This window comes from Ixodes scapularis, unplaced genomic scaffold (assembly GCF_016920785.2).
Source record: "Ixodes scapularis isolate PalLabHiFi unplaced genomic scaffold, ASM1692078v2 PGA_scaffold11__112_contigs__length_91849675, whole genome shotgun sequence".
Taxonomy (NCBI): Eukaryota; Metazoa; Arthropoda; class Arachnida; order Ixodida; family Ixodidae; genus Ixodes; species Ixodes scapularis.
This window is the reverse complement of record NW_024609837.1, coordinates 23,675,941-23,702,388: the sequence shown is the minus strand read 5'-3', so window position 1 is coordinate 23,702,388 and position 26,448 is coordinate 23,675,941. Positions and strand designations below refer to the sequence as shown.

The window sequence follows — 26,448 nt, the reverse complement described above, 5'->3', positions numbered from 1 at the left end:
GCAGGCTTATGACAAAGCAAAAAACCATTAATGAAATTCGGGCCGCTAATATTATTATTTTTAGAGCGCAGCTCTTAGGCGCCCGTTTCCGGCTTGAGCGGCGTCGGCGTCGCCGTCGCCGTTGGCGTCGCCGTCGGCGTAACCGCGCGGTGCATTATGGGTAAATTTCCCCGCTAAATCTAGCGGAAAATTTCCCCGCTAAATCTAGCGGAAAAAATTTCCCCGCTAAATCTAGCGGAAAAATTTCCCCGCTAAATCTAGCGGAAAAAATTTCCCCGCTAAATCTAGCGGAAAAAATTTCCCCGCTAAATCTAGCGGAAAAATTTCCCCGCTAAATCTAGCGGAAAAAATTTCCCCGCTAAATCTAGCGGAAAAATTTCCCCGTCAAATCTAGCGGAAAAAATTTCCCCGCTAAATCTAGCGGCTTTCCCCGCTAAATCTAGCGGAAAAAATTTCCCCGCTAAATGTAGCGGAAAAATTTCCCCGCTAAATCTAGCGGAAAAAATTTCCCCGCTAAATCTAGCGGAAAACTTTCCCCGCTAAATCTAGCGGAAAAAATCTCCCCGCTAAATCTAGCGGAAAAAATTTCCCCGCTAAATCTAGCGGAAAATTTTCCCCGCTAAATCTAGCGGAAAAAATTTCCCCGCTAAATCTAGCGGAAAAAAGTGAAAGCCGTTTACAAATCCCTGTAACGCCGAATTGGAGTGCAGCTCTTGAGGAGCAGGAGTGAAGGGTACTGAGGGGAGGGTAGACCCCTCCCCCTTCTCCTCCTCCTCCCCTCATTCTTTAATATGCTCCGGGGGGGGGGTCACGTGACCTCGGGGGGGGGGGGGGGGGGGGGTGTCACGTGACTTCGGGGAGGGGGTCACGTGACCTCGGGGAGGCGTGACCTGGGGGTCACCTCAAGGTCACGTGACCCCCAAGGTGACCCCCACGTGACCTTGGGGGTCACGTGACCTCAGAGGGGTCACGTGACCTGGGGGGTCACGCGGGGGTCACCTTGGGGTCACGTGACCTTGAGATGACCTTGGGGAGGAGACCACGTGACCTCGGGGGTCACGTGACTTGGGGGTCACGTGACCTTCAAAGGGTCACGTGGGGTCATCTTGGGGTCACGTGACCTTGACCTGGAAGGGGTCACGTGACCTTAGGGGTCACGTGACCTTCAGGGGGTCACGTGGGGTCACGTGACCTTGAGATGACCTTGGGAGGTGTCACGTGACCTTGGGGGTCACTTGACCTTGGGATGACCTTGGTTACGCCGACGCCGACGGCGACGCCGACGCCGCTTAAGCCGGGAACGGGCCCCTAAGAGCTGCGCTCTAAAATTTCCCCGCTAAATCTAGCGGAAATCTTTCCCCGCTAAATCTAGCGGAAAAAATTTCCCCGCTAAATCTAGCGGAAAAATTTTGGTCACGTGACCCGGGGGGTCACGTGACCTGGGGAGTCACGTGACACCCCGAGGTCACGTGACCTCTGAGGGGGCACGTGTTTGCCCCCACGTGACCCCACCAAGGTCACGTGCCCTCGGGGGGGGTCACGTGACCCCCCCCTTCCGAGAACACGTGGCCCTCAGTACCCTCCCCTCCTCCTCCTCAAGAGCTGCGCTCCAATTCGGCGTTACAGGGAGTGGTAAACGACTTTCACTTTTTTTTTTACAAAATAAAGGACACAAATGTGCAAATTCTACTATAGAGGTATTTGTTAATTGTATTATGTCTAACGGGAGACAGTACGTAGAGTTCTTCAGTTCGGCGTGCCCAGAAGATACGCCCCCGAAAAGCGTGCTTTGCCGCAATAACACCCGTGCTGCGGGGAAGTGCACCTGTAGTAATAGCACGTATGGGTTTCGCCGTTGAAAGACACAACTCCACTTTCGCGAAGAGAGCTGGTCCATGTGTTGTGGCCGACGAGGTGCCGGAGCATCTTCATCCCGGGTCGGGAGGCCTTGAAAATGATGAACACGGGATGCAGATTCAGAGGAACAAGCACGCATATCCTTCGAACCAACATAATGTATTGAGCGCACCTCAATTCGAATAAGGTACACGGACTAAACATAAACATAAACATATCATACACACGGATTTCACGTTCATGCCTTACGCGCCCTCAATCGTTCACATTCGTATACAACTGTCATGAGCCCCCAGGAATGACTAAATCTACAAATTAAGATATACAACTATGTATTGTAATTATATTCCAAGGTAGTGCTTTACAATAGTTTATTAAATGTATACAATCCTTGTTCTGATTTTGTGTGTGTGTGGGTGTGCGGAGGGGAAAAGGGGGTTCCTCATTGCGGAAAAAGAAATAATCTACGAGGCTTGGAGAGTTTGCTTAAATCGAAGTTCGTGTTTCTATTATTATTCCTTTTTTACAATAAAGTAAAAAGGCGAGTTTTATAAATACTAGGAGTGTGCGGATAGTGGGTTCGAATCGAAAAGCGCTGTGTCATCCTTAGCTCGATACTATCAGGAAAACCGGTTGCCGTGACTTTCCCTTGCACGGTGAAGGTTATGAATGACACAGTGTCGTTCTATTCGAACCACTCATCGCACACGTAAACCGAATGCTCACTAAAGGGAGCCTCGTTAAAGGTGACGGCATTGTGCGTCACGCTATACACTGCGCAGATAACAACGCTTGCAGTCCGTCGTACACAGAAGGTTCGAGGAAATGCCCAGTGGAAGGATGCTTTGCCGCATGAAGAGCCACGCTGCGGGGGAGCAGGGCAGCAGGAGTGGCATGAAAGGATTTTACAACCAAATCAAATAAGTTTGTCATTGTTATGTTAATCAGTCTCTATGTACAACTACAGATGAAGGAGTTGCGGAAAAATAGCTGAACCATTGCAGCTTGACGAGTCTACATAGTCTTAATATTGGCAGCTAAGCAGCATCATGCTAAAATATTCGCAAAAAAAGGAAAAGAAAACTAATTTTAACAATATATTTCTAAAGCACACTCACGAGAGAAAACAAAAATACACTGGGTGAAAACAACAACAAGAAAAAACAGTGTGAACATAAAACTTCAGGGTGCACACGATTAGATAAAAAAATTCGTAAAAATCATACTCTCTCGGTTTCATACATTGTACGGAGTTCACTGTAGTTGCAGGTGAATGAATCAAAATGCACAAGCATATAACTGTTTAATAGAGACGGTAGTATACAACGTAAGCACAACGCAAGCACAATGTAAGAAATACACAACTCCACTTTCGCGAAACCACTCTGCCAAAACCGTGACTGGTTCTGTCTATGCAGGCGCTGGACGAGAGAAATATATTTTGTTATATATATTAAATACATTCGGCCTTAACAACACTCGGTATTTTCGTGTTTTTTTTTCACAAAACTTACGTTATTTCTGAAGCAACTTTAACATTTAAAATTGCGGAAAACTGGTCTGGATGAGAAAAACAAAATATCGTTACCAACTGTTTTGATCGTGGGGTTCGACCGACAGCACCGGTGTATTTGCACTACGGAATTGTAGTTTTGCCGTACAAATGCAGTGTAGGAAATGGTGAACTCAATTAATCAAAACTCTATATTTTGGAATGAAAATTTAACCCGCCGAAGGCGAGAGAGATTCGGCATGGCCTCCGAGATTCTGGGCGCCGGCACGCTCGGTCGGAGGCCTTGAATTCCGCGGCTTGGTGTGGGTCGGTCTTACGAGATGGCGCCACTAGGCCGCAACCGTCGCGGTGAGTGAGGGCACCGGAGGAGAGAGCGGCCAAGAAACTTTTACCGCTCGTTGCCTCTCAAAAAGCCACACGTATTTTCTAGACAGTTCAATAGACTTTTTGCCAAATTACTCAGACACCAAGAAGAACACTCGATAGGTAGTTACATGCGCCGCAGATGCTCGCCTAATCTGTAAAACATGTCCGACGTATATTATGAAATAAGACGAACGAACATGGCAAAGTGTCCTTGTTTTCGGTTTTTCCATTAGAATAGTTACTGCTACAGACGCCAGCACATGCAGCCCGTGTAGCTACACTCACAGTATTCTCCGTGGTGATTAGCTCATTTAGGGACGAAAAGAAGTGAAAAGTTGGGATACATTTTTTCTGGTCAAATTCACCATGTTTAACCTCCGTCATCTAGCTTGCACCATCGTTCTTCGTTTGTTCGTTACCTTTTAATGTTTGTCGGTGCAACCAAGTCAAGCATATATATATATATATATATATATATATATATATATATATATATATATATATATATATATGTATGTACGTATACATGTGTGTGCTTAGAGTAGCAGCACTCCGCTCCCCCGTGTTCTTCTGGGCACCGCCATTTTGGTGCTCGGTGCAGTCAGAGCGCGGCGCCATTGGTGATCGTTACAAATCAAGGGTGCGACATCCCAAGCCTCAGATACGGGGTCAGGAACATCAGGCGACATCGTCTTGCTCAGCCATGTATTGTTTTCACATTTTTTTGGGGGGGACTATTGTCACGGAAAAGCATTTACTCCGATTTCAGATAAAAACATCGGACAACTGGCGAGCAAGACTGAATTCAGGCGCCAAGATGGCCCAAGTGGCGTTGCTCGTGAAGCAAAGCTCATTTCGTGGCTCTAGTACGACGCACTAAACGCACTTGCGCTGAAAATGGCGCCGGGAAGAAGTCCTTCCCCACACTGACGTCACAAGAGTCGCCTTTCTGGTGGTCCTGCTGCCGAGTTCGTACTTCCTGCAGTTTATGGTGTGTCTAAACGCGCTTAACAGGTATTGCATCTTACAAACAGTGACACGCCTTATAAGGGAAGTAAATGAAAGCTTTCGTAACGATGCACACAGATTCTAATGAGGCGTATACAATTGTGCCGCTTCTGGAATTTTGAAGGGCGCTTACAGGCACGAGCTGATAGTCTCAAGAATACTTAACGCGTGGTAACGCTGAAAAAAAAATCTTTATTAGGGTATTGTTCCTGACTGTCAACGATGGTTCCGCGAAAAGAGCGTCTTCAGAAATATATACAAACTGGAAAGTTAACGCTGGAGAAGAACATTCGAGTTGATGTCATGGATCATTTACGTGCATCAAGCACACGAATTCCCGCCGATAGATAAATTATTTGTAGCATTTGCAGCCCAAGTTTCTTTCTGCATGTTTGCACTCCTTTCGAAAGTCACGTGTCGATTATTAGAAGATCGGAACCACTGCACAATGGCGGAGTCACTGACATCGACGAACGTGCGAGTCATTCCATAAGATAGCAAACATCGGAGCACGGTCAACGCTAGGAGTCGACGAGCCAATCAAACAGCATCAAAAGTGCAACGTCATTGTGATCGTCACCTTTTTCTATGAGTGTGTTTCTTCCAGTGTGCCGTGACGCTGAGGTTTTAGTCTGCCATTGTGCAGGGATTCAAGAGCTGCCAACAGAGGGCAGCCTGTCGTCAGGGGTCTATTGTCGAGCTTCTGAGTGTTCGTACACCAGCAGGCCGTCGACTCACGCATTCACTTTCTTGACTTCCGGACCGCGGCAGCATGCAGTCTGTCTATGTTCAGACAAACGGAAGCAAAACACGAACATAAGTAGTGTTTTCTTTTTATCTGATTTTGTAGAAAACCTATTCCCCCCCCCCCCCCCCCCCCCCTTCTAGCGGGCCATGGTCGCTCACCTACAGTTGACACTGAAGATCCCCTACTGACGAAGGATATCAGACCCTCGTTTCAGCGCCGGGGCGGAGCGTCCTTTTTATATATATATATATAAAAAAAAAAAAGAGTTTTGGGACACAGACAGTACAAAACACAATCGACTATATAAAAATCCGGACAAAATGTATTATCGTCCTGAGACTCCTCACACGCTAACAATAAGTGTCTTAATTGAAAATAATCAGTGTAATTAGCCTGTTTTAGGATAGCGGTAAGACTCAAAAAGCTAAAGTGAATTCCATAAAATTTATCGGCAAGTGTTTTCTTTTTTTAAAGTGCTTTCAAACACGAAAATATCATTGAAAAAACAAAATTAGCAATATTATACTCGTTACTGATCAGGTGAGTGTTCACAAATCCCTATTTCTGAAACGACGCATTTTTGAGTGATTGTGGTAGACTGTTCTCCAGAAGGAAAGAGCGCGGGCGAGCAAACACTTCCAAGGCCCTTCTATGAAACGCATAAATGCTCATGCCCCTTGCGTCAGCTCCATAAAGACGCGAAGTCTATGCAATACTGCATAGGCTCGCGCCATTTCGTCCGACATATCCTACCCTTCGCGTTGACACTCGGACCACAGCGCCTGAAGTGTCGCCACGGCAGTTTACGTCCACTTTTCATTCACACGGGGTGACACCAACGCAAGTATACACTACAGAGCCTAGGTTTCACAAAGGAAGCAACTCAGGCGTCCTCAATGAAATGGAGGATGCCAAATATTAGTTGTTCACGCGCGCGCGCGCGCGAGCTTTACAAAGTTTCTAAAAGTATATAGTGGGTACAGAAGTTCAGCAAAGCTTGGAGACGGTTGTAGACGGTCGACGCTTCCCCTTGCTCCTCGCACCTTACAATGTAAAGGCGGCCTGTATAGACTAAATGACCCTAATTCAGCTGTTGAAGGTGCACATTCAAATTTATACCCTTCGGCACGCTTCATTGGTTTCTGACGCCCTAAAGATTTTTTTGTTTTTGTTTTTTCACAGCGAAGCTGTTTATGGTGTAGGGTTCTGTGGATTTTTCATGTACGTCAACAAAAACTCTACGCCCGCACCACCGCACGCGCCGCACGCGCACGCCTTCCCCGTATAAAAGAGTTGACGTAAATAACCAAAATAAGGCGGTGACGAACGCGCGTGCAAGATGCCCGTTGTTTTAGGCTTTTGCTTTAGAACAATTTCTACTGCAGACGCCGGCGCGTGCGGCACGTGGAACACCATTCCCTGCATTCTCATTGATGCTTGGGTAATTTCTCAAAGATTTGGTACAGTGCGACCTCCGTCGGCCATGTCTGTATACGCTCGCACCGCCCTCTCTTTGTTCTTATTCGGTGCGCTTGCGTGCCTAGTTTGCTTTCCTTCCGCTCTCCCGGAGTGGCGGTAGCGTCGCGCGTGTGTAGTTTTCTCCGGCTCCTCGGGGCGGCGATAGTCGTCCTCGCGAAATAATGACCACGGATCAAGAAATCAATAAATGTGTGTGTCGTCACGGTGACCACCGATCAGGACAATAAATCTGTCCGTAACTCTGTTCGAAATTCCGTGTCAGGTCTGTGTCCCGTGCTAAAAAGCTTCGCTGGTCATCCACCTCCACAGAGTGCAATGACTGATGATATTTTTTTTCTTCTCGGACACATAACGAACCATTTTCTAGTAAACATCTGTGCATGCTCAAACATCCTGTGCTGGCCTGGCTTTCCGGGGTCTCCATTTTTGGAGGGCGTACCGTCCCGCCCGACCAACGTTGTAGGCACCCATATCTTTTCGCGTGTTTAATCGTTTCCTTATGTTGTTGTTGTATATATATAAATATGTATATATATAAGCGTGAAGCCACCAAAACCCCCGCAAAATCGAGTTCACCTCAATAAACATTTTAAGAAAGCAAAAAGAAAACCGGCCGCGTACACCAGGTTACAGTAACCCCAAACCCACGCTAAAAAAAGCAGAAAAGTGAGGACACAAGCGCATCGTGGATATTAATAGGCCTTGTACGCACGCGTAAGGAAAGGCGGCTCGATTCCGATCCTCTTGTGCGTCTTTCGCTCGAGTTCGGGCTCAGGTTACCGCACAGCAACAGCGCTCGACAGCAGCGCGACCTCAGTTATTGTTTCGTTCGGGCCGCGTCCGAAACCTGACGCTCCAGATACGCCCGACGTGGCACTGTCGCTACTGGCGGCACGCGTGCACACCACGAGCGCCGTTCGAGCAAGGGCGTCTCTTTTAGGCCGGTCCAAGTTTCCGCGGCGTCCCTCCGAGTTACCTGGAACCAGCGAATGAATCGATACAGGGATTATAGCTCGAAGGCTCGGTGGATGGATGGATGCATGCGTACACCTGTGCCCTTTTAATTGGGCGGCGTCTTGCGCCGCCAAGTCGGCGTGTTTAACGTAAACGCTTCTTCGTTTTTCGAAACAGGCTTCGCGTTTTTGAGTCGGGTTTGGAGGTGCACATCCGAGTTTCCCTATGTGTGTTCAGTGCGAATGTCGTGCGCCAGGTCGTACAGGCCTCATAGCCATCGACGTGCTCCCCTGCCCTCTTTTCCAGTTTTTTTTTTGCACAATAAATGTGTCTTACAACTGCTACTACCACATCATAACAAAAGCATGTCTTCTTGTGGCAGCAACGAAAATTTTAAACAGTGGTGTGTGCAAAAAAGGTCGCTGACTTGGCAAGTTTATCAATTATATAATAGTCGAGTGAGAAAACAAATGCACATTTTTTCACTCGCGTATTTATTGAAGAAAGAGATACATGGCGATAACGTAAAATTGGAAACAACTACATATGTCACTTGTATACTGTATGTGTATAACTGGCGTTGTTAATCGTTCCGCGTATTTTCCAAGTTTTTTTTAAGTTTTTTTTTATTTTTGATAGGTGTCTGCAGGAATTATTTTTCATTGCGTGAGCAAACTTGGGAAGTAAACCGTTACAAGTAACGGATCCCTTGTAATTCGTTACTTTTTCAAGTAATTTGCAATGTAATTTCGTTATACAATATTTTAAACGAATTACTTTAATTACTCGTTACTTTATAAAAATAAGAACTTAATACAGAAACAGGAGCAATATGAGCAGGCAATGAGCGGCGTAAAGATAGCAAGCTCAACAAAATAGAAAACATCGTGAAGAGGAGGACAACCGAAAAAAAAACACGATTTTTTGATAACCGGTAAGGAGAACCACTAAGAAAAACGCGCAAGGCACATGATATAATACACATATGCGAAACACAAAAATCAAGAAGGCAACGCCGAGTTGGCGTTGTCTTCTTGATCTCCTGTCGGACGTAGACGCTGCAACTGAGCATGCGCACCGATGCCTTTGTCCGCAGAATTCCAGGGTTTCATTTCCGGTGGCCGTATAAGCCAGCGGGATGGCGGGTGTAGTCGCAGCTTTCGCTGCCCTGTCAACCTAGAGGTGAACGGAGTGCACGTACGAGGGTGGTCCGATAAGTACTTAGCCTACAAAAGAAAAACAAAAAGTTTTGGAAAAGCGGCGATTTTTTTTTCAATATAGTCTCCTTTTAGTTCGATACACTTGACCCAGCATGCTCCAACTTTTTTAACCCATCTGAAAAATAGGTTTTCTCGAGGTCTGCAAAGTATTCTTCCGTGGCGGCGATGACCTCCTCATTCGACTCAAATTTCTTCCCGGCGAGTAACTTTTTCAAGTTTGGAAACAAAAAGAAGTCGCACGAGGCCAAATCTGGAGAATACGGTGGATTGGGCAGCAGTTCGTAGCCCAATTCGACCAATTTGGCCGTGGCGAGGGCGGAGGTGTGAGCCGGTGCGTTGTCATGGTGGAAGATGCGGGCGTACGAGAAATGGAAAGTAGTGTTGCAGAACATGATTGAAAACATAAAACAAGTGCTTCTATTGTTTCCTTGATAGGTGTACGGGAAAAGTAACGTGGAAGCAATTTATAACGTAACGAGCAACGTAATCCGTTGCTTTTTGAGCGAAAGTCATTTGTAACCTCACATACTATATGTGTATGCGCGGTGTGCTAGCTCCTGATAAAGGCGAAGATGAGTGAACGCCACGGGCCTCGCGGCTCTCGCGCAATTATATGTGAGCGGCTTGTGTGTGAGCGGTTGTCCACGTCAGAAGCAATCTTTATGTAAAAGAAAAATGTATCATGCATTTTCGCCTATGTATCAAGCAAACGTTTTTCCAACACACTTGAGGTGCATATCTGCAGATAATTTTGACATGCGGCGCAAATAGCTCAATGTTTTTCATTCCTGGACGTCACACCTGCGTAACCCTCGTTCTACACGCTCGCCGGGACAAGAGCGGGGAGTCGGCGAAGAGCTCCTCCCCTGAAACACACATTCGAATGCCCTCGATGCACCCAGAAGTCAGAATTGAGCTCGCGTCCAGCCGTCGCCACACGACAGGTAGGACAGCATTTCGTCTGACGTCGGCGGAGTAAACCGAACCGTCCGCGACTCCACGGCGCCGGTCGGTCGCGCGCTCAGGTAACGGTTCCCGATGCCCCTTTTTTTCTGCAACAAAGAGAGAGAGAGAGCGCGAGACTGAACGCGCCGCGCGCTGCCGCACCGCGAGAGGAAAGGACGGACGCGCAAAGTCAACTTCAGCCCAGCCAGGGTAGAGACGCGTGTGCACACTTGCGGAGTGCGGCGGGCGCGTGTCCGGCGCCAGGCCGCTCAAAAAACAAGCCGCCGATCAAATGTCGCCGCGTCGCCGGCGACTGTGATGTGGTGTCGGGAGATGCAAGTCACCGAGGTCGGGAGTCCTGTAGTCTGTTGCCGTCCCGAGTGCATCGTGGATGGACGCGCCCCGTCGACGGCAGAGTCTGGCGCTGCGACATGCGGACGACGCTGCCACGCTGCCTTGTCCTCTCCGTCTGCATCTGCCTGGAGTGCAACGTGGCGCTGGCCAGCTTCGGGTGAGTCAGCTGGTGGCAGGTCCGTCCTGGGAGACGCCTGGTCGCGTGGGAGTCTTTGATGTCCCGACTGGACGCAGAGGACATCCGGAGGAATTCGTGCTGAAGGTTCAGTGCAAGATGGGCAAAGGTAGTCAAGGATGGCAGAAAGAACTTTAGTAAAATCTCCTGGATGTCCCTGAGTGTCCGCCGACGTGTCGCTGAAGGGCTTGCATCTTCAGTGACAAGTACTTAACAGCTCAGGGATATGTCTTAGCGTTGGACACCCAGAGGCCTTCATGTGGTTCTTCGTGAAAGTAAGTCTGGCTATGAACTATTTGGCATTTGGTAGAGCTAGTCTATGCACAACAAGAATGCGCGATGAAGACTACAGTTTTCCCTGCACTGTTGTGGGACATGTACGAACAGCCTTGCTTGCCTTGCGTGAACAGTCTTGCTTGCACAAATATTCATACAAACAAAACATTTTTAGAAATAACTACCACTCACTCAATCATGCCAGTTTATACACATCGTAGCTAATGATACATCAAATAAGTGGATTTCGAGTTGGGGACGGTAGAAATGAACCCCTCCGCTCAATGCCAAGTTGGCAATGTATACCGAGCTGTGGAAGTGTGCCTCTCCAAATTTTTCTAACAATTCTCTTTAAAAAAAAAAATCTAAATTACCCCATGAATTGGTTTATATCGACAACTTAAAACTGATAATATCCGCGATTATGCAGTGAACTCTTTGAACTGACCTTGGTTTTGTAAACAAAATTGAAAAACCCGCTTGAAAAAGAAAAATGACATTGTTTCTTTTAGGTCGCTATTTCTAATAGAGACAAAGCATTTATTTTCAAATTATTTGAAAATAAACGTTTTGTCTCTATAAAGATAAATAAAACAACTAACCAGTTATTTTTTTTTTATTAGGTTTGTTGAAACGCCCTGAGCACCTCTACCCCGCGAATGACCAAGCGGCCTTTGCCAACACGCATGAAATGTCATGGGCAAGCCTTATAGACTCGTATATTTCCATGCAAGTCGAAAACCTCTTGTCAGTTTGATGCACCAAATTTGAGCGAGCAAAAAACGCAACCTTACCACCGTCATCTCAGCGTTAAATCTGTAACGGACCGTTGAGAACGAAAAAAAAAAATGTACGCCATTAAGTAATACATTGATCACCAGTTGACAAGACGGTGGAAGCGACATGGTTGTCGGGTAAATCACTATACTGCCCTTGGTCGCCTGATTTCGCTCTCTGCACTTGAGTTTGCGCACAGAACACTTGTTTGTCACGCCGTCTCAGCGGAGATTAGACACGAGTGTTTGGAGTCATTGTTCAGCCAATCATTGTGTAATCGAGCCCTTGGCTTCGTGTTTTTTCCCGGTCACACGCTGGGCACTGGACGCAATGACCAAAAAATTAGCAACCCAGGGAAGCTTTGGGAGCATTCACTGTCAAAGTTACGGAGGCGTCAAACATGGGCAAAAGAAGTATGCATCTCACAATGAACGGTTCTAAATGACACTGTGTTTTAAGCCGGGGGCACACTGCTTACACACCATACAAAAGACAGCCATGCATACAGATTCAAACGCGAGTCGCCGCGAGGTCCGTGCTTCGAATGCCACATGGCAATGAGTTCAAGGAGAAACTTGGCACGCGGCATTCGAACCACCGATATTGCAGTGACTCGTGCTTGCAGACTGTCTTTTGTAGGATGTATGATAAGTAGTGTGACGTCGATGACGCGGTCGTTGCAAAGCCAGCCAATTCGCAGTCGAAGCCTCTGCATACCACGCCGAAATGGCATCCGGCTTACCGTGCGCGTGGCTCGTCTGCAAGACTGTTGGAAAAACGAAAGAAGGTTGCAGAATTTCTTTCTAGTACGTCCCAAGTCCAGGAGCATCACCCGTGTTCCCCCTGTACATCATCCCCTTGTGTCCTTCAGAGTCCTGTCCCGGTCCAAGCCTCTGGTCTTGGACTCCGACCAGAACCAGTCCGTGAAGAAGTTCTGCCAGCAGCACCGCAAGGAGGCCAGGCTACGCCGGTTTTGTTCTGTGGATCCAGGACTGGTGCAGGCCATTGTGCACGGTACCAGGCTGACCGTGGACAGCTGCCAGTCCCTGTTCCAGTGGGAGCCCTGGCAGTGCGACCTGCTTCAAGACAAACGCCGGCATCTTCTCAAAAAAGGTGGGGCGTCATATCCCGTTCAAAAGCATTTGTTATGGCGTCCGTGTTTCTTCTTTTTTTTACATATAATTCACGGTAACTTTGAAAGCAGACGATGTAATAAGTACTGGTTACCCCTGGATTTAAAAATGATCTAATAGGAGGCGCACTAAGTAAAGACGGTTCGTCCGAGTGTAAGCAAGTGTGACGAATTGCTCCGTTTTTACTACTTATTAAGAGCGTCTAGTCGCGAAATCACCCAATTGTTTATATACACTGGGGTATTTTCTTCTGCACACCGAAGGTCGCTTCCCTAACCGCTGGCACTTTAAGGGGCACCGCACATATAGGCGAACATCGTTTTATTATTGGTTACCTAAAATCCATATAAAAGTTACGATACAAAGGGTTAAAATTAATAAATATTTTCACCTCAGCGCCAATTAAAATTTGACGTTTTCGCAAATTCTGCATACCTTAACTATACACTTTCGTAATTTGATTTTTTTTTAAACCAGTGAGCTTTGCTTGTAAAGAAAAAAAAATATTTTTATGCGTATGAAGACCGGTATCTGTTTGTATTTTTCGCAAAAAAGGGCACCGGGTGGTTACTAATTAATAAAATAATAAATAAATAAATACGATATTAAGCGAACCAACGACGATCACGCTTCCTATACCGAGTTTCGATTACGACAATATTGACCTTTTTTCAAATATACTGGCATCATTTGTGTCATTACTTAAAGTGCCCGTGAAAGACGAAAATTCGTCTTTCACTTGTCCAGCTCGCTTGCACCTTTGCATTTAATTGCATCATAATTATGCCCGTGAAGTTCTAACAAAAAACGATGCCGTGTATTGGCAGAACCACCAGGCACAGGGGCAGACATAGGAAGAAGGGGGCGGGGGGGGGGGGGGGGGGGTTGGCGGCTCTCCCCCTATAAGCCCCTCAAGGTCAACTTTTTTTTAATAGATTCGCGTGAGAACGTTTGTTTTGATGAAAACGAACGTTTTCATCAAACTTTCGTTTGTTAGCGCCGGGGAGAGAGGGAGAAGGAGGGGGAGAAGGTGACGCGTGTGACGCTGACGTCAAAACGCGTGAACTTTTCCTCTCTCCTTGGCGCTGACAAACTGACAGACACTGCCGAGTTCTCGTCAAAACAAGCCCTTTCGTTTTCGCCAATGTCACGCTCCCAGCCGGCGTGGAGCAAAAGAAGGGGAGGCGCCGAACGACACCTCCTAGATTACAAAGCCGTAGTGCTGAAATAGGTGTCGTCATCAGAGAAAGCCAACGATGGATACAGATTGGAAATAAGTGCTGCTTAAGCGCTCGGCTTTGAGTCAAGTTTTAAGCCGAACGTTGACGTAATTGTCGTGTCCAATCTGTGACCAGCGTTGGCCTTCTCCGATGACGCCATCTCACTCAGTACTACAGCTTTGTTATCTGAGAGGTTTTGCCTCGCGGCGCGGTGGAATGCGGGCGTGCTCAGTTGCCGCTCTGCCGTCGCGGGTTGTTCTTTGCTCTGGGTTTTCGTAGTACTGGTGCTTGGGCTGTGGTATTTAAGTGTGTGTATTTAAAACAATAAAAAAACGATGGATGCGGTTCCATCCACGAGTGATATGAATGCGGTTTCTTCCACGAGTGGAAGAAACCGACACGCCTGACACCACCGTCGCTACTCTCGAAGCATGCCACAAGCCCCGCGAGAACTTCCTTCCAATGACAACCGCTGAGTGGCGCGAGGAGCGCGAGAGGCTGTCCCTACTGGCGTTCGCGATTTATTCGTTTGGGACTGTGCATTGCGCTCAGTGTCCTTTGTCAGCATTAGCGTTGTCAGTCTTTTTGCGCTGCAGGAATGTGCCGAAATTCCCACGCGCTTTCATTTATGCCTGGTGCGTTTTCTTGGCCACATGTGTTGTGTAATGTCATAATTAGCCAACTATTAAATTCCAAATTTAAGTATACGTATCGATTCATCTTTTTTTAACACCTACTCCAACATTAATTTTCGTGTTGAAATGTTTATCTAGGTTTATTTATTGCGTTTTTCTTCGTTTATATGTACTCTTCTTTTCCTGCCGCGAGTCTGCGAGAGATCGCTAATCCGGCCCCTTAGTCAAAAAGTTGGGAAACCCCCTGCCCCTAAACGAGAATCTCTTCGGTCAGTGTACAGGGAGACAGCCCTGGTGTACGCCCTGGCAGCAGCGGGGCTGACCCACAGCGTGGCCCGAGGTTGCAGCTCGGGGCGGCTGAGCAGTCGCTGCTCGTGCAACGAGTCCGGCAGTCGGACGTTGTCGGCCACGGAGAGCGACCAGAACTGGAAGTGGGGAGGCTGCGGGGACAACTACAGCTTCTCCGCCAAGTTCTCGAGGAAGCTGCTGGCAAGGAACAAGAGCCGCCGGCCCAGGACGCTCAGGAGGCCCGTCGACAACCATAACCTCGTGGTCGGCATTAGGGTAAACCCTTCTTCTTCTTGGTTGTCTTCGTGTGTGACGTTACGATGACTGACGTCCTGAGTTCGTGTCGTCCTCTGGCCAGGTAAGACTAGTTTTTGAAACGTTGTTTGTTTCGATCATGAGCGATAGGAAGGTACCGAGAAAAAAACAACAAAAAAAACACTTTCTTTTAGCTTGGCGAGCCCTTGTTGCCCCTACAAGGGAAACAACAACAGTGGGACACTAAAAAGAAATAGCAACAACAATAATGATAAAAATATTATTCAATCAATCAATGTTTATTATAGTGCCCAGGAACAACCTTGTGGTCATGGTGGTCCACTGGATGGAAATGAATACACAAAACACATAAATACAGAAGAGCAAGGCACTATACAGTAACTGCATATAATCATACACGACATACAGTGAGCTGAGTGATAGCAAAATGCAATTTCTAGGTCTTGTGTACAATGATGAGAAATTGCAGTGATGCAAAACAAGTTTCAGAGGCACTAAAAGAGAAATAATATACGAAGCAGTAGCACACGAACAGACCCAACAATTTCTGTGCTCTCCGATATCAACCTCAAAGTGGACCACAATCATTATTCACCCGCCGGACAGGTCTTCAAGAAATTACAAACGCATTGTAGCACGAGTTAAAAATATCGAGTTTCTCAAAGTACTAGTTATAAAACTCAGTCAGTCTCATAATTGAGCTTAAAAGACTAAATTTTTTTGGAAATATAAAGGGATGACATGATTGATTCCGAGTAAGCACACGTGGAACCCTAAGGCACACTTCAGACAAGAGGCTTGGTGAATTAATCAACCCATGCAACGTCTTAAACAAAAACAATAGGTCCGCCTTCTGCCGATGCCGGTGCAGGCTCAGCAAGTCAACAGGCTCTAATGTTGCGCCATCAGCTGAACAATGAACATCCTTCATAATGTAGCGATGTTTAAAGATGGAAATAAACATTTTCTGAACTTATTCGATTTCCAGTGATTTGGTGTTAGAGATTCCGTTCCACACAACTGAGGAATATTCTAACTGGAGTATGCATAACGAGCGGTACAACGTGAGAAACGCAAAAGGGCTCGTGGGACATGGCCGGGAAGAAGCAACGAATCATTATATATATACATACTTAGTTAACAAACTAACACAGATAAACAATCATAGTGGTCCAGGGGGTGGGAGGCGGTGGGCAGTCAGTCACTTTGTGCATGGCACGGAAAGAGATATTCAAATTTCAATCACAGTGGACCGGTGGAAACACTATAGATATATAGATATATATATATAGGTAAAATGAAAAGGTTCCGACAAGGTTCTCAAAATAAAGGTAAGAAAACATTAATGAGTTGTTAAGGTAGAGTCCCATCAATCAGCAATTGATTTAGTTGCTTTTTTGAGGTAAGCGTAACAATATTATCAGGAAGTGAATTCAATATTTTCGGGAGTAGCTTGTCCGCAGAGAAACGAGGTACAACGTAGCGAGGACAATCTCTTAGAACTCGGGAGGACTTGAATGTTTTTTTTTTAAATCATTCATTCAAAAGTGGCGCAAAATTACTGAACTCACGAAAAACTTTTGGAAGGAAGGTAAACCAAGATACTTAAAGATACTTCTGCATTCTCTCAAATAATAATAAAAATACATCAACTACTCGGACAACGTACTCTTTTTGTACAAAATGAAGCATGACTGCTTTTTTTTCGGTGAGGTGATATCAATTTCTAAGGATGCAAGATAATTTCAACGTTCAACGTTGCGAATGCTTTCCCAACATTGCACGTGAACGCGTGAAAAGTCCCTCTGATTTTGTGTATCGCCCAAATTATTTTCGTTAAAAATATAACTGCTTCTATGTTGGCATTCGACGTCGAAGCGTAAGTATTTTATAATGAAAATCCCCTGTTCTAAATTTAGAACCAGGTATATAACCATTCAAATTGTGTGCTCCGTCTCAGCCTACAATGTACCGCAACAGATGCTGCGAGACATCGGAGTTAATCCAAGGAGTTAATCCTGAGAGAGCATGGTGTGGACCTCCTGGTTTTAAGTGAAGTCACGTGACCCGCTGTCAGCACTTAATTGGCTGGGATGCCTCATAGCATTGGTAGCAGTTCATCTCAGAAGTGAAATGGGGCACAGTAACATCTCCTCCAAACTTAAATGTCGCAGTAACGTCGACGTGGCCTTGCTGACCTTTCGCAGGTGCTGAGGCACGGCATCAGGCGAGTCTGCAAGTGCCACGGTCTCTCGGGCTCCTGCTCCGCGAAGACCTGCTGGGAAGAGTTGGCCCACTTTCCGGATGTGGCAAAAGCCCTGAAGCGGAAGTACTCCAAAGCCATCATGGCCCAGGTGGAGAACAAGCCAGACTTCGCCTCCACCGAGGTTGTCAGCAAGCTCAAAAAGACTCTCTTGACCAGGACAACTCAGAAGCCCAAATGGCTCCGGGCTGTGACGGCCGAGCTGCAGCGACTCGGCAGGGACAGGCTCGTGTACCTCGAGGAATCACCGTCCTTCTGCGAACGGAACGTCCTCACCGGCGGGATGAGTCAGAGACGCTGCCGGGACCACGCTCACTGCGAGCAGGTGTGCTGCGGACGTGGACATCGGAGCTTCTCCGAGACGGTGCAAGAGAGGTGTCACTGTCGCGTCGTCTGGTGCTGCCAGCTGGAGTGCAAGACGTGCACCGTCCTCAAGTACTCGCACTCGTGCCACTGAAGAAAGTGCGCGGTTCGTATTGTACCTGAACTGCTCCTGACCCGTGGAGGAGAGCCATGGCATCGCCGCGTTTAAGAATAGATTCCATCACTGTCGTTTTATTGTTATCACCTGTTGTTTAGTTTTACAGTGAAGCTGTATATGACTCGTTGGTCGGGCTTTTTCGTGTCCGTCGACAGAACAGTAGTCGACAAAAATTCCACGCGTGCGCCTTATCACTGTTCACGCGCGTCTTATTTCTTATAATGTGGTTTTGACACTTGTTTCATTAAGAAAACCTGAAAAGAAGTGTGAAAACCACGTGATAGATGATAAGTACGTAGCGCTCCCCGCATGCGTTTCTCGGTAAAGATTGCGGTTGTATAAGCTCCCGCTGCAACGGCAGCGTACGAAGTCTTTCAGATATGAAAAAAAAAAGTTTTGGTGCAGTGCATTTACTTTTCTTTCGTCAATTATTTGGTACAGACCCTTTTGCTGTTTACAAACATGAACTGCCGCTCGCGTTCAAAGCGCCTTCCGGTCGCACCGTCTTTGCAAGCCTGTCAAGCTTGCTCATGTCACCAGTGCTAGAAAGCATAAATGCTACACGGACAACAAAGTTTAAGAATTAACGAGGACCTTCGACTGTACAATATTACATCTTGGAGGAGGCAAGTTGGTTTACAAGAATGCTCGAAATATTTTAACAGATCTCGCGCTCCTTCTTTCTTTTGGCGTTCACTTGGAGAATTGGTGGTGTTAATTAAGGTGGCCTCGTTGCTACGGCAACTCGTCGTTCATTCTTTTCATAAACCGGAAGTCCCCTGGGACGTCAAAGACTGGTTCACCACCTGGTGGTGTTTTCTGTAAAAAGAGTCTAAGGGGCAGTGGGCAATCATTGCAGGTGATACCACAGATTTCATGTGTTTTGTTGAAAGCGGGATTTCCGAAATACAAGAGTAATAAAAGCCGCACTTTTTTAATATGTCTTTTATATGTGGCTTTTATTCTTGTCGTCTGCTTTCTCCTTTTTAATACAGTCAGGCTGCTCGTACACCATAAAACACAGACGCGGTGTTCACTGCAGGCATGACGACAGAATTATCTACGTACAGGCCTCAAGCATGCTCGAAGGTCGTCTGCTTCAAGTATGTCTGCTTCGAACACGCCTGCAGACCGTTATTTTATGACCAATGTAACTGCCATAAAAGGAACGGATGGATGGATGGATCTTAATGGCTTTGTAACGGGCGGTAGCTTGTGCCACCTAGCCAAACACGTCTCAGACAGCGTCTCCAGACTGTGATTACAATGCCTAGCTGTGCTTAGAGATTTGTGTTTGTCCTTTGTCCTTCTTGTTTCCCTTCTCCAGGGATTATTTTCGTCATTCGTCCAGACTGTCTTTTGTATAATGTATTGGCGGTGTGACCGCGGCTTATAAAACGGAAGTAGCGTTTAAAAAAAAGTTAATTGTTACCACTGATCTCTATTGTACTAGGCTGGATTGCGGTCCGCGGCCTCGGCAGCTGGGGCCGAGTGTCGCCACTGCCCGCCATTGATTGACACCAGCTAATGCATGGGACTCTATGGCTACGTTTCCATGGATGCGACCATGGCGCATCGAATCGAGCTGTGACCAGTCACGCGCCCGCGATCCCCCTTTCCCTTCCTCGTCTACCCAATCATAGGCGGTTAATCTCGATTCGATTCGCTACGATCGCATCCATGTAAACTCAGCCAACGGGAAGAACGAGAAAAAGAGCAATTTCCCCCGTTTCTAAGCTGTTGTCGGCATTGAAACTTTTTGGATGCTTTTCGATAAGCCCGTCAAATAGCTTGCGTACAAACATTAAAACTGACAGTCCTCGCGTTTCTTATAAATTAATATTTTGTGGTCGAGAGTGACTCCGCTGTAGTGCAGCTCAACGAGGCGAGAGTTACCTAGAGTTACCGCGGAGTCGGTGGCGGTTTGGTTGAGTTGGGCTTAGCAGACGACAAGCTCCAAGGCTTTGCTACGCGGAATTCGCTCACTCCCGGAAAGCCGCTGTCGAGATGGAACTTGTTTGTCATTCATCAACTTCTGAGCTTCCCTGAGGACGGTCTCGTTGACGGCAAGTTTCTTTGTTTACTCCACTACGAGAGCAAGCTTGCCAGCTCAGCCGTAGGTGCTCCGGTACGTTTGATTTTTTTAATCGACATTCGAGCGTTTGACAAATGCCGATTCGATCTCCAAACACCCGACATAAGGATCGCAGCACACCATAAAATACTCGCCTCCGAGCACAGCGTACATGCTTCAATAATCTTACTTTTGTGCGTTTCTCCTATAGACTTGCGTGTATTGCCTGGTGTCAAGCAATGGCCTCCGGTGGCGACACCGACGGGCTCCCGATCCGCGATCCAGCCTACTACAATACAGATCAGTGATTGTTACAGTTACCACGCTCTCGCATGGTAACTGCCAAAGCTACCACGCTCTCGCGCAGTAGCTTTGGCAGTGTTTTATGATAAGTATGAAACAGAGTGTAGGATCACGTCGTGGCATGAAAGTCGACGTTGTAGGCTTGTTACATGGATGGTGTCGTTTTTCGCACACGGCACTATGCAGTGTTATTAGCTTTGCCAAGAAAAGCGCGTAATTTTGGAAGGAGCAAAAGTTCACGTGGAATTCGCGGTGCGTGTGTGTGTGTGCCCGCTCTTGGAAAATGCAAACATTCGAACCAGACAAGTTATATATAACACATGTCCTTCAAGTAGCATAGAACAACACATCTGCGAAGAGAACGTTCCATTAATCAATGAGTGAGAACTATTAACAACCAAGATATAGCGTAATGGCTTGGCTTCGCGATTATCTCTGGGAATGAATTAGTTCGTCTCAGATGTCAGCCTTAGTGCCTAAGGCACAGGTGTCAAAACGTAGTCCTACAATATTAAATTATCACAGGAGCACCAAAGCGAAAAAAAAGCATTTTCTAATGTCGCACGTTAACGCTCATACTTCATGACTCTGCGCAGTGCTGGTGAGGAAACGCATAGACTCTTTCAGGCAGTAGATTTGCCTGCGACTCGTCTCCATCACGTTCACTGTGGGTACCCATGAATGCTGTAGTCTTGGTAGATACCACGGTGTCATTATCACCAAAGCAGTTTTTTTTTAAATTTTCTTCAATCATCATCGCAATATTTAATGGCTCGGCATCTCGGCAGGACGGCTTTCAGAACTATAAAAGTAAATTCTGATATGTAACATAAGTTACAAATAGACGCTTACAAGGGCGTCTAGTTACAATCAGCTACTCAGAGCAATTAAGTGAGATAGTTTTCACTTCTACAATGTCATATGTTCTCGAGGTGTGATGTAAAAACTTAATATTGACTCAGCTTCCAATGTGGAAACGTTACTGCTATATTGAACGGTGTTGCCATTGACTTCTAGGAGTTGCAAACTACTGACGGTAGGGCTTGAGGCAATGACAACATGTAGCGCAGATGATATGACTCAATCCACACAAATTTCATCGTTTGTCTTTAATATCACTTGGAGAACGGTAACTCTAATTGGACTAGCTTAAAAGATACGCAATATTGTCACGAATGAAGGCGAGAAGCCGATTAATAATGAACTGAAAATAAAAGTTCAAATCGGCGAACTTCTGCCAAACAAAATAAAGAACGAGCGTCGAGATAGCAGAAAAGCGGGCGACGATTTGGCGGCGTAACAGCAAGCGAGAGCGAGATTGACTCGACAAGGTCCCGCGCAACTCCTTATCTACCAAATGTCTCAAGTAGCGGCGAGGCTCTTTAAATCGACCGCGAAATTCGGTTTCTTAACCTATCGCGTTCCGATTTTGTGCAGTGTTGCCCACAGATGGTGCAATTTTTCTATAAGATTTGCAAAGAGCGAACTTAGCTGAGAGAAAAGTAAAAAAAAAAGAGAAGGCTTAAAGCGCGAAACACATGTACGACGAAACCGTCCGATCCGACGTGCGGACTGCCGGAATGACCTTGCGGGGAGAGGGTTTTCGTAGCATCGGAGAGCGTTGAAAACCCTCGCCTCCGACCGTCGTATTGCGCGGTCGGACGTCGGATCGGACGGTTTCGTCGTACATGTGTTTCGCGCCTTACTCCTACGAAAACGCACCGAAGTCACCGGTCTTCATACAATAGGGCGTCCTATTGATTGAAGACCATTAGCTCCACTGGGTTTCCACAAAAGTTAAGCCTTCTTCTTTTGCTTACTTTTTCCCCACGTAAGTGCGCTCTTTGCAAATTTTATAGAAAAAAATACACCACCTGTGGGCAAAGCTGCACAAAATCGTAGCGCGATAGGTTAAGAAACCGAATTTGGCCGCTCTTTGAAACACATTGTGCGCCAGCGTCTCGAAAATTCGGCGTAGAAGGTTCGAGCGTCGAGCGTTCGAGGTGAGAATGAACAGGCACCTTATAGAACAAGAAAGTAGGACGAAATTATAAAAGTTACGTCCCGATCAAGTTTCTTCTAGGAGTCCGTGACCAAACATTGCTTGCTCGGCCCTGTGCGCGGCAATGTATACATAACCAAGTTACTGAGATTTGAATACAACTTAATTAGATAACATAATAGGACAGGCAAGTTGGTTAAAGTTAAACATTTCTAAAACCCAAAACGGAAGCTACAAAAAGGTGACAAGCAGAAGACGTCTCAAGCACAGCTACTAAAATTTTATTCAGGGCACTCCTTTTATACCCTCCATCTCCACACCGCCCTCCAATTGAACGCGGCCAAAAAACGTGTCCTGAATTATATTTTAGTAGCTGTGTTTAAAACGCCTTGTGTTTGTCCCCTCTTTGTAGCCTCCGTCTTGGGTTTTAGAAATGCTTAACTTAATTAGAACGCATCTAGTTACCGCAAACGCATTTAGTTATCGTATTTTCCCGGCTATAGTCCGCACCCGGTGTAAAGTCCGCAGGAGCGAATTTGGGGTCAAAAATGAAAGATTTTGCTCAGATAGTCCGCACCGCGTACATAGTCCGCACGCGGCGCGTGGTTTGCACTTAGGGCCTAATCCGAACATAGAAATGATCATACACGGCACTTATTGACAAATGCCTGCCGTATTAGCTCGCAAATGAGCTTGCATGATACGTAAATCACTAGTAATATTCTCTGTTAGTCATAAAATGATTCGCGTATTGTCACAGAAAACGATCCAGACACATACCAAACCGTGTACAGTGCGCAGACTATAGTCCGGAAAATAAAGCACTGAAACCTGATTGAAACTTGGGAAGTATTTAGTTTCTGAAAGGTGAGTTAATTAGATTTACTCAGGTCTATATAATTAATAGAATACTCTAGGAACTATATAAGTGGGAAGTTTTTTTAGCTTGTTTTTTGTTTGCGTGTCTTTAGTGAATTGTGAAATCGCACACCAGCTTCACTTTTCATTTATTTACAGCAACTTAAATATTTGAATTAGTTACCTTACAGCTTCAACGAAAATAGACTTTAGCAGAAATTAATATAAAGAGCGTTTAAAAAAACAATCAAACATTCGAGACCGTGATTTACTGTGCCTTGCAAGCCTTAACCCATTCCTAGGCTGATGACAAAAAGGGCTATATTTAGGTAAAAACACAGTTTATGTTTGTTTGATTTTTTCAGTTCATAAGGTCTACAAATAGCTCCTGGCGGCGCGGGTCGAGACCGATCCCCGTCCCCCGCCCATCCACCGTTGCATTCTCCAATAGCACACCAAGAGGAGGCGTCGGCGGCCCGAGACCACGAGCGGGCAATTAGTTAGGCCTAGCGGAAGTCACGAACCCCCGGTGGCAGCAGCATGCAGAGCCCAGAGGCAGAGAGCACGGCGACTGCCGCCGCTGCTCACTTATCCAGTTTCCACGAAAAACGGAACGCGGAACGTCTTCATTAAGGGACGACCCCCCCTCCGCCTCCCTCAGAGACAGTCAGGGTGGTCCCTTATTCGTGGTCTCATTCTTGGCACGACGGCCACTGTTCTTAGCACCCGGACCTTCGCGTGAACTAGTTTCGTTTCCCCTCTAATCTCGCGCGGCGCCCGCTTCGCCCTTTTGACGCGCTGTGTCCGTTTGAGTGTGTTTAACTTTTTGGGGTTGTTGTTTTGGCGCAGAGTCGCACTGGGCTTTCGTGTTGCTATCCTGCCGTGGCGTTCAGGTTTAGTGTTTTTTTTTTCTCTCTAGTACGCTTTCTTTGGTATAGATGGCGCTGCGTGCGAAGAGGCCGGGGGCTCCGCAATGGTTTGGAATGGAGGCGGGCTGGTTGAAATTATACGGGCCAGAGGGCACGATTTAACAAAGCGCCGACCATACTAACGTGCGAAGTCCGTTATAATGGTGCTTCCGGCTGCTGCCGTTGTCTAGGCTGTATGCATTTTGTTTTTGTTTTGTTCTTAATTTTAGTTATTTGTTTTTTGTTTTTTTTTTTGCTTAACGGTGCCCTTGTGTGGTCGTTTTGATTTCCACGCGTGACCATCGATGTTTCTTATTCAGAAAAGTTTGAAGTGAACGTTAACTACTTTAACGCAAGATTTTTAATAGTCTAGAGTTTGGTAGCATCCTCTTGGGAGTATGAAAGTGGAAAGAATTATGATCTAATGTAACAATGCACGAGCATGAAATAATTTGCGTAATCTGATCAACTTTTGTTCTAAATTTGCATTCGTACATGTCTTGTAGAAAGTATTCTGCTGAAATAAAAAAAAAAAAAAGATACTGGTCTATACACCACCTTGATTGCTTACTGAATCCAACTAAAGGTAGTATGAAAAGAAACTCGATATAAATAAACAGCTTTTAAGACGAGAGGAGAAAGCAGACGACGAGAGTAATAGGCAACGCGTTGACAAAAGTAACTCTGGCGTTACTTTATCGCCGTCGCCGAGATGGCGCTAAAAGTCGTTTTGCACTTAATATGACTCAGAAGCCGTACGGTGATGCGTAAAGACAAAGTACGCAAAGAGTTACCGCCAAGAAACAAAAAACAGAATCAAATATATCCCTGGTTTTCCAGGAAGCCGTTTATAAACAAACGGATCGCCGCTACCGCGCATATACGTTAGTCTTACCTAATGGCTGGAGAGACACCGCTTCGGCTGAGCGCGGCACAGAAAAACAAAAGATACGCCAGTAAAGCTAAAAACAAACAAAAAGATCCCCGTAGCTACAACAAAAATTAAAACGGAAGCCAAGCCCTGTCCTCGCGGGCACAGCTTCACCACAATTCAAAGCCATGGCTTCCAGAAATGAGAAAGGGGGGGACGGCGCGGGAACGGGGGTGGAGTCTAGCGACACGTCAGCGATATCACATACCTGTCCGCCACCACCAACCTGGAGAGCGGAGGGAGTGCGTGGACTGACTGTACCATCGGAACCCTCTTCATAAATAAGGGACTTGGACCGCCGGCGTCAGTCTGTCGGACAGAAGGCCCCGTAGTTGTGGAATAATCCGCGAGGAACCACAACGCTCGGTCTCGTTTTCTTTCTCTCTCGATATCTCCTTCTCTTCCTCAAACTCGTTGTTTCTTTCGCCCCTGTTTTATTCGCAATTTTTTTCTTTCTTTTTTTTTTTCACACGCGTATATAGATATTGTAGGGTGTTCGCACACAAATAAAGAAGACAAAACAAGGCGTGATTCGCATCTCTGGCGTTATTCGCCATCAATGAGTTGGCCGCATTATCTGCCAAGTAAGGATGAAGAAGGAATTACAAAGCATAAAAACTATAAGCCGAGTCACTGGCACTGACTATATTCGCTTATAATCAGCTTAGAAGTTAACCTCCAATACAATAGTTTGCGAGCCTACAGTGAAAAAGTTGTGGGGCCCATCTGGAAAATAATAGGTTTTGTTCACGCTCATCAAAAAGTTGCGCAGCCAATCTGGATGTTCATACCCATCAATTTGTTTTTGTTTTTTTTATTTTCTACCGCGTGGTTCACGAAACAAATGCAAACTTAATGTTTTCATGCAGAGAGCAGTCGAATACGCGATTGGCTGTTTAGTGGCGACGAAAAACAATCGCACTTAAAGTGTATTTCGTTGATCTCTGAGTATGTTGACACCTCTTATAGTCTATAGCGCCTCACATATAACGAGTAGCATCCACGGGCAGAGATTTTGTACACAACCCGATTTTGTGATCGAGTGATCGACCAGCGTATACTATTTACGTTACACAAGGTACACGAGTGATGAGTGGGATTTAGGCACGTGCAGCGACCGAATTTTCAAAACTGCAGACCGTCGGCTCAATACCCACGATCGTGTCGCATTTTGTACTTCCATTCACCAGATGCGCAGTTAAAGGCGAGGAGTACACAGACACACAAACTAAAAAAGAGAACTCCCGACGCAATCACCGCACTTGCTAGGTTTAGCGGTTCGTAGCAGGCGCAAAGGAGCATGGCAGACGCAGAGACGTCGCGCTTTTTGGGCCGCCTTGATCGGCCCCCATCGGCTCGTGTATCTTCATTCACCGATAAGTTGAGACCGCAGTGGAAGCCACG

At 46.4% G+C, this 26,448-nt stretch overlaps 1 protein-coding gene across 1 annotated transcript; it reads left to right on the top strand.

Annotated features, from left to right (window-relative positions):
• Window positions 1-12,072: 12,072 nt before the first annotated feature.
• LOC8031772 (protein Wnt-9a-like) lies at window positions 12,073-17,944 on the top strand. The gene is made up of 4 exons (XM_042289151.1): window positions 12,073-12,085; window positions 12,480-12,785; window positions 14,935-15,224; window positions 17,432-17,944. Exons 1-4 carry the CDS (start codon window positions 12,073-12,075, stop codon window positions 17,942-17,944), a joined length of 1,122 nt encoding a protein of 373 aa, XP_042145085.1.
• Window positions 17,945-26,448: the final 8,504 nt, after the last annotated feature.

Excerpts from the sequence above, each read along its gene's own strand:
- LOC8031772 (XM_042289151.1), top strand. Across the intron at positions 12,786-14,934 it reads CCGGCATCTTCTCAAAAAAG|TGTACAGGGAGACAGCCCTG; the intron begins GTGGGGCGTCAT and ends CTCTTCGGTCAG. Across the intron at positions 15,225-17,431 it reads ACCTCGTGGTCGGCATTAGG|GTGCTGAGGCACGGCATCAG; the intron begins GTAAACCCTTCT and ends GACCTTTCGCAG.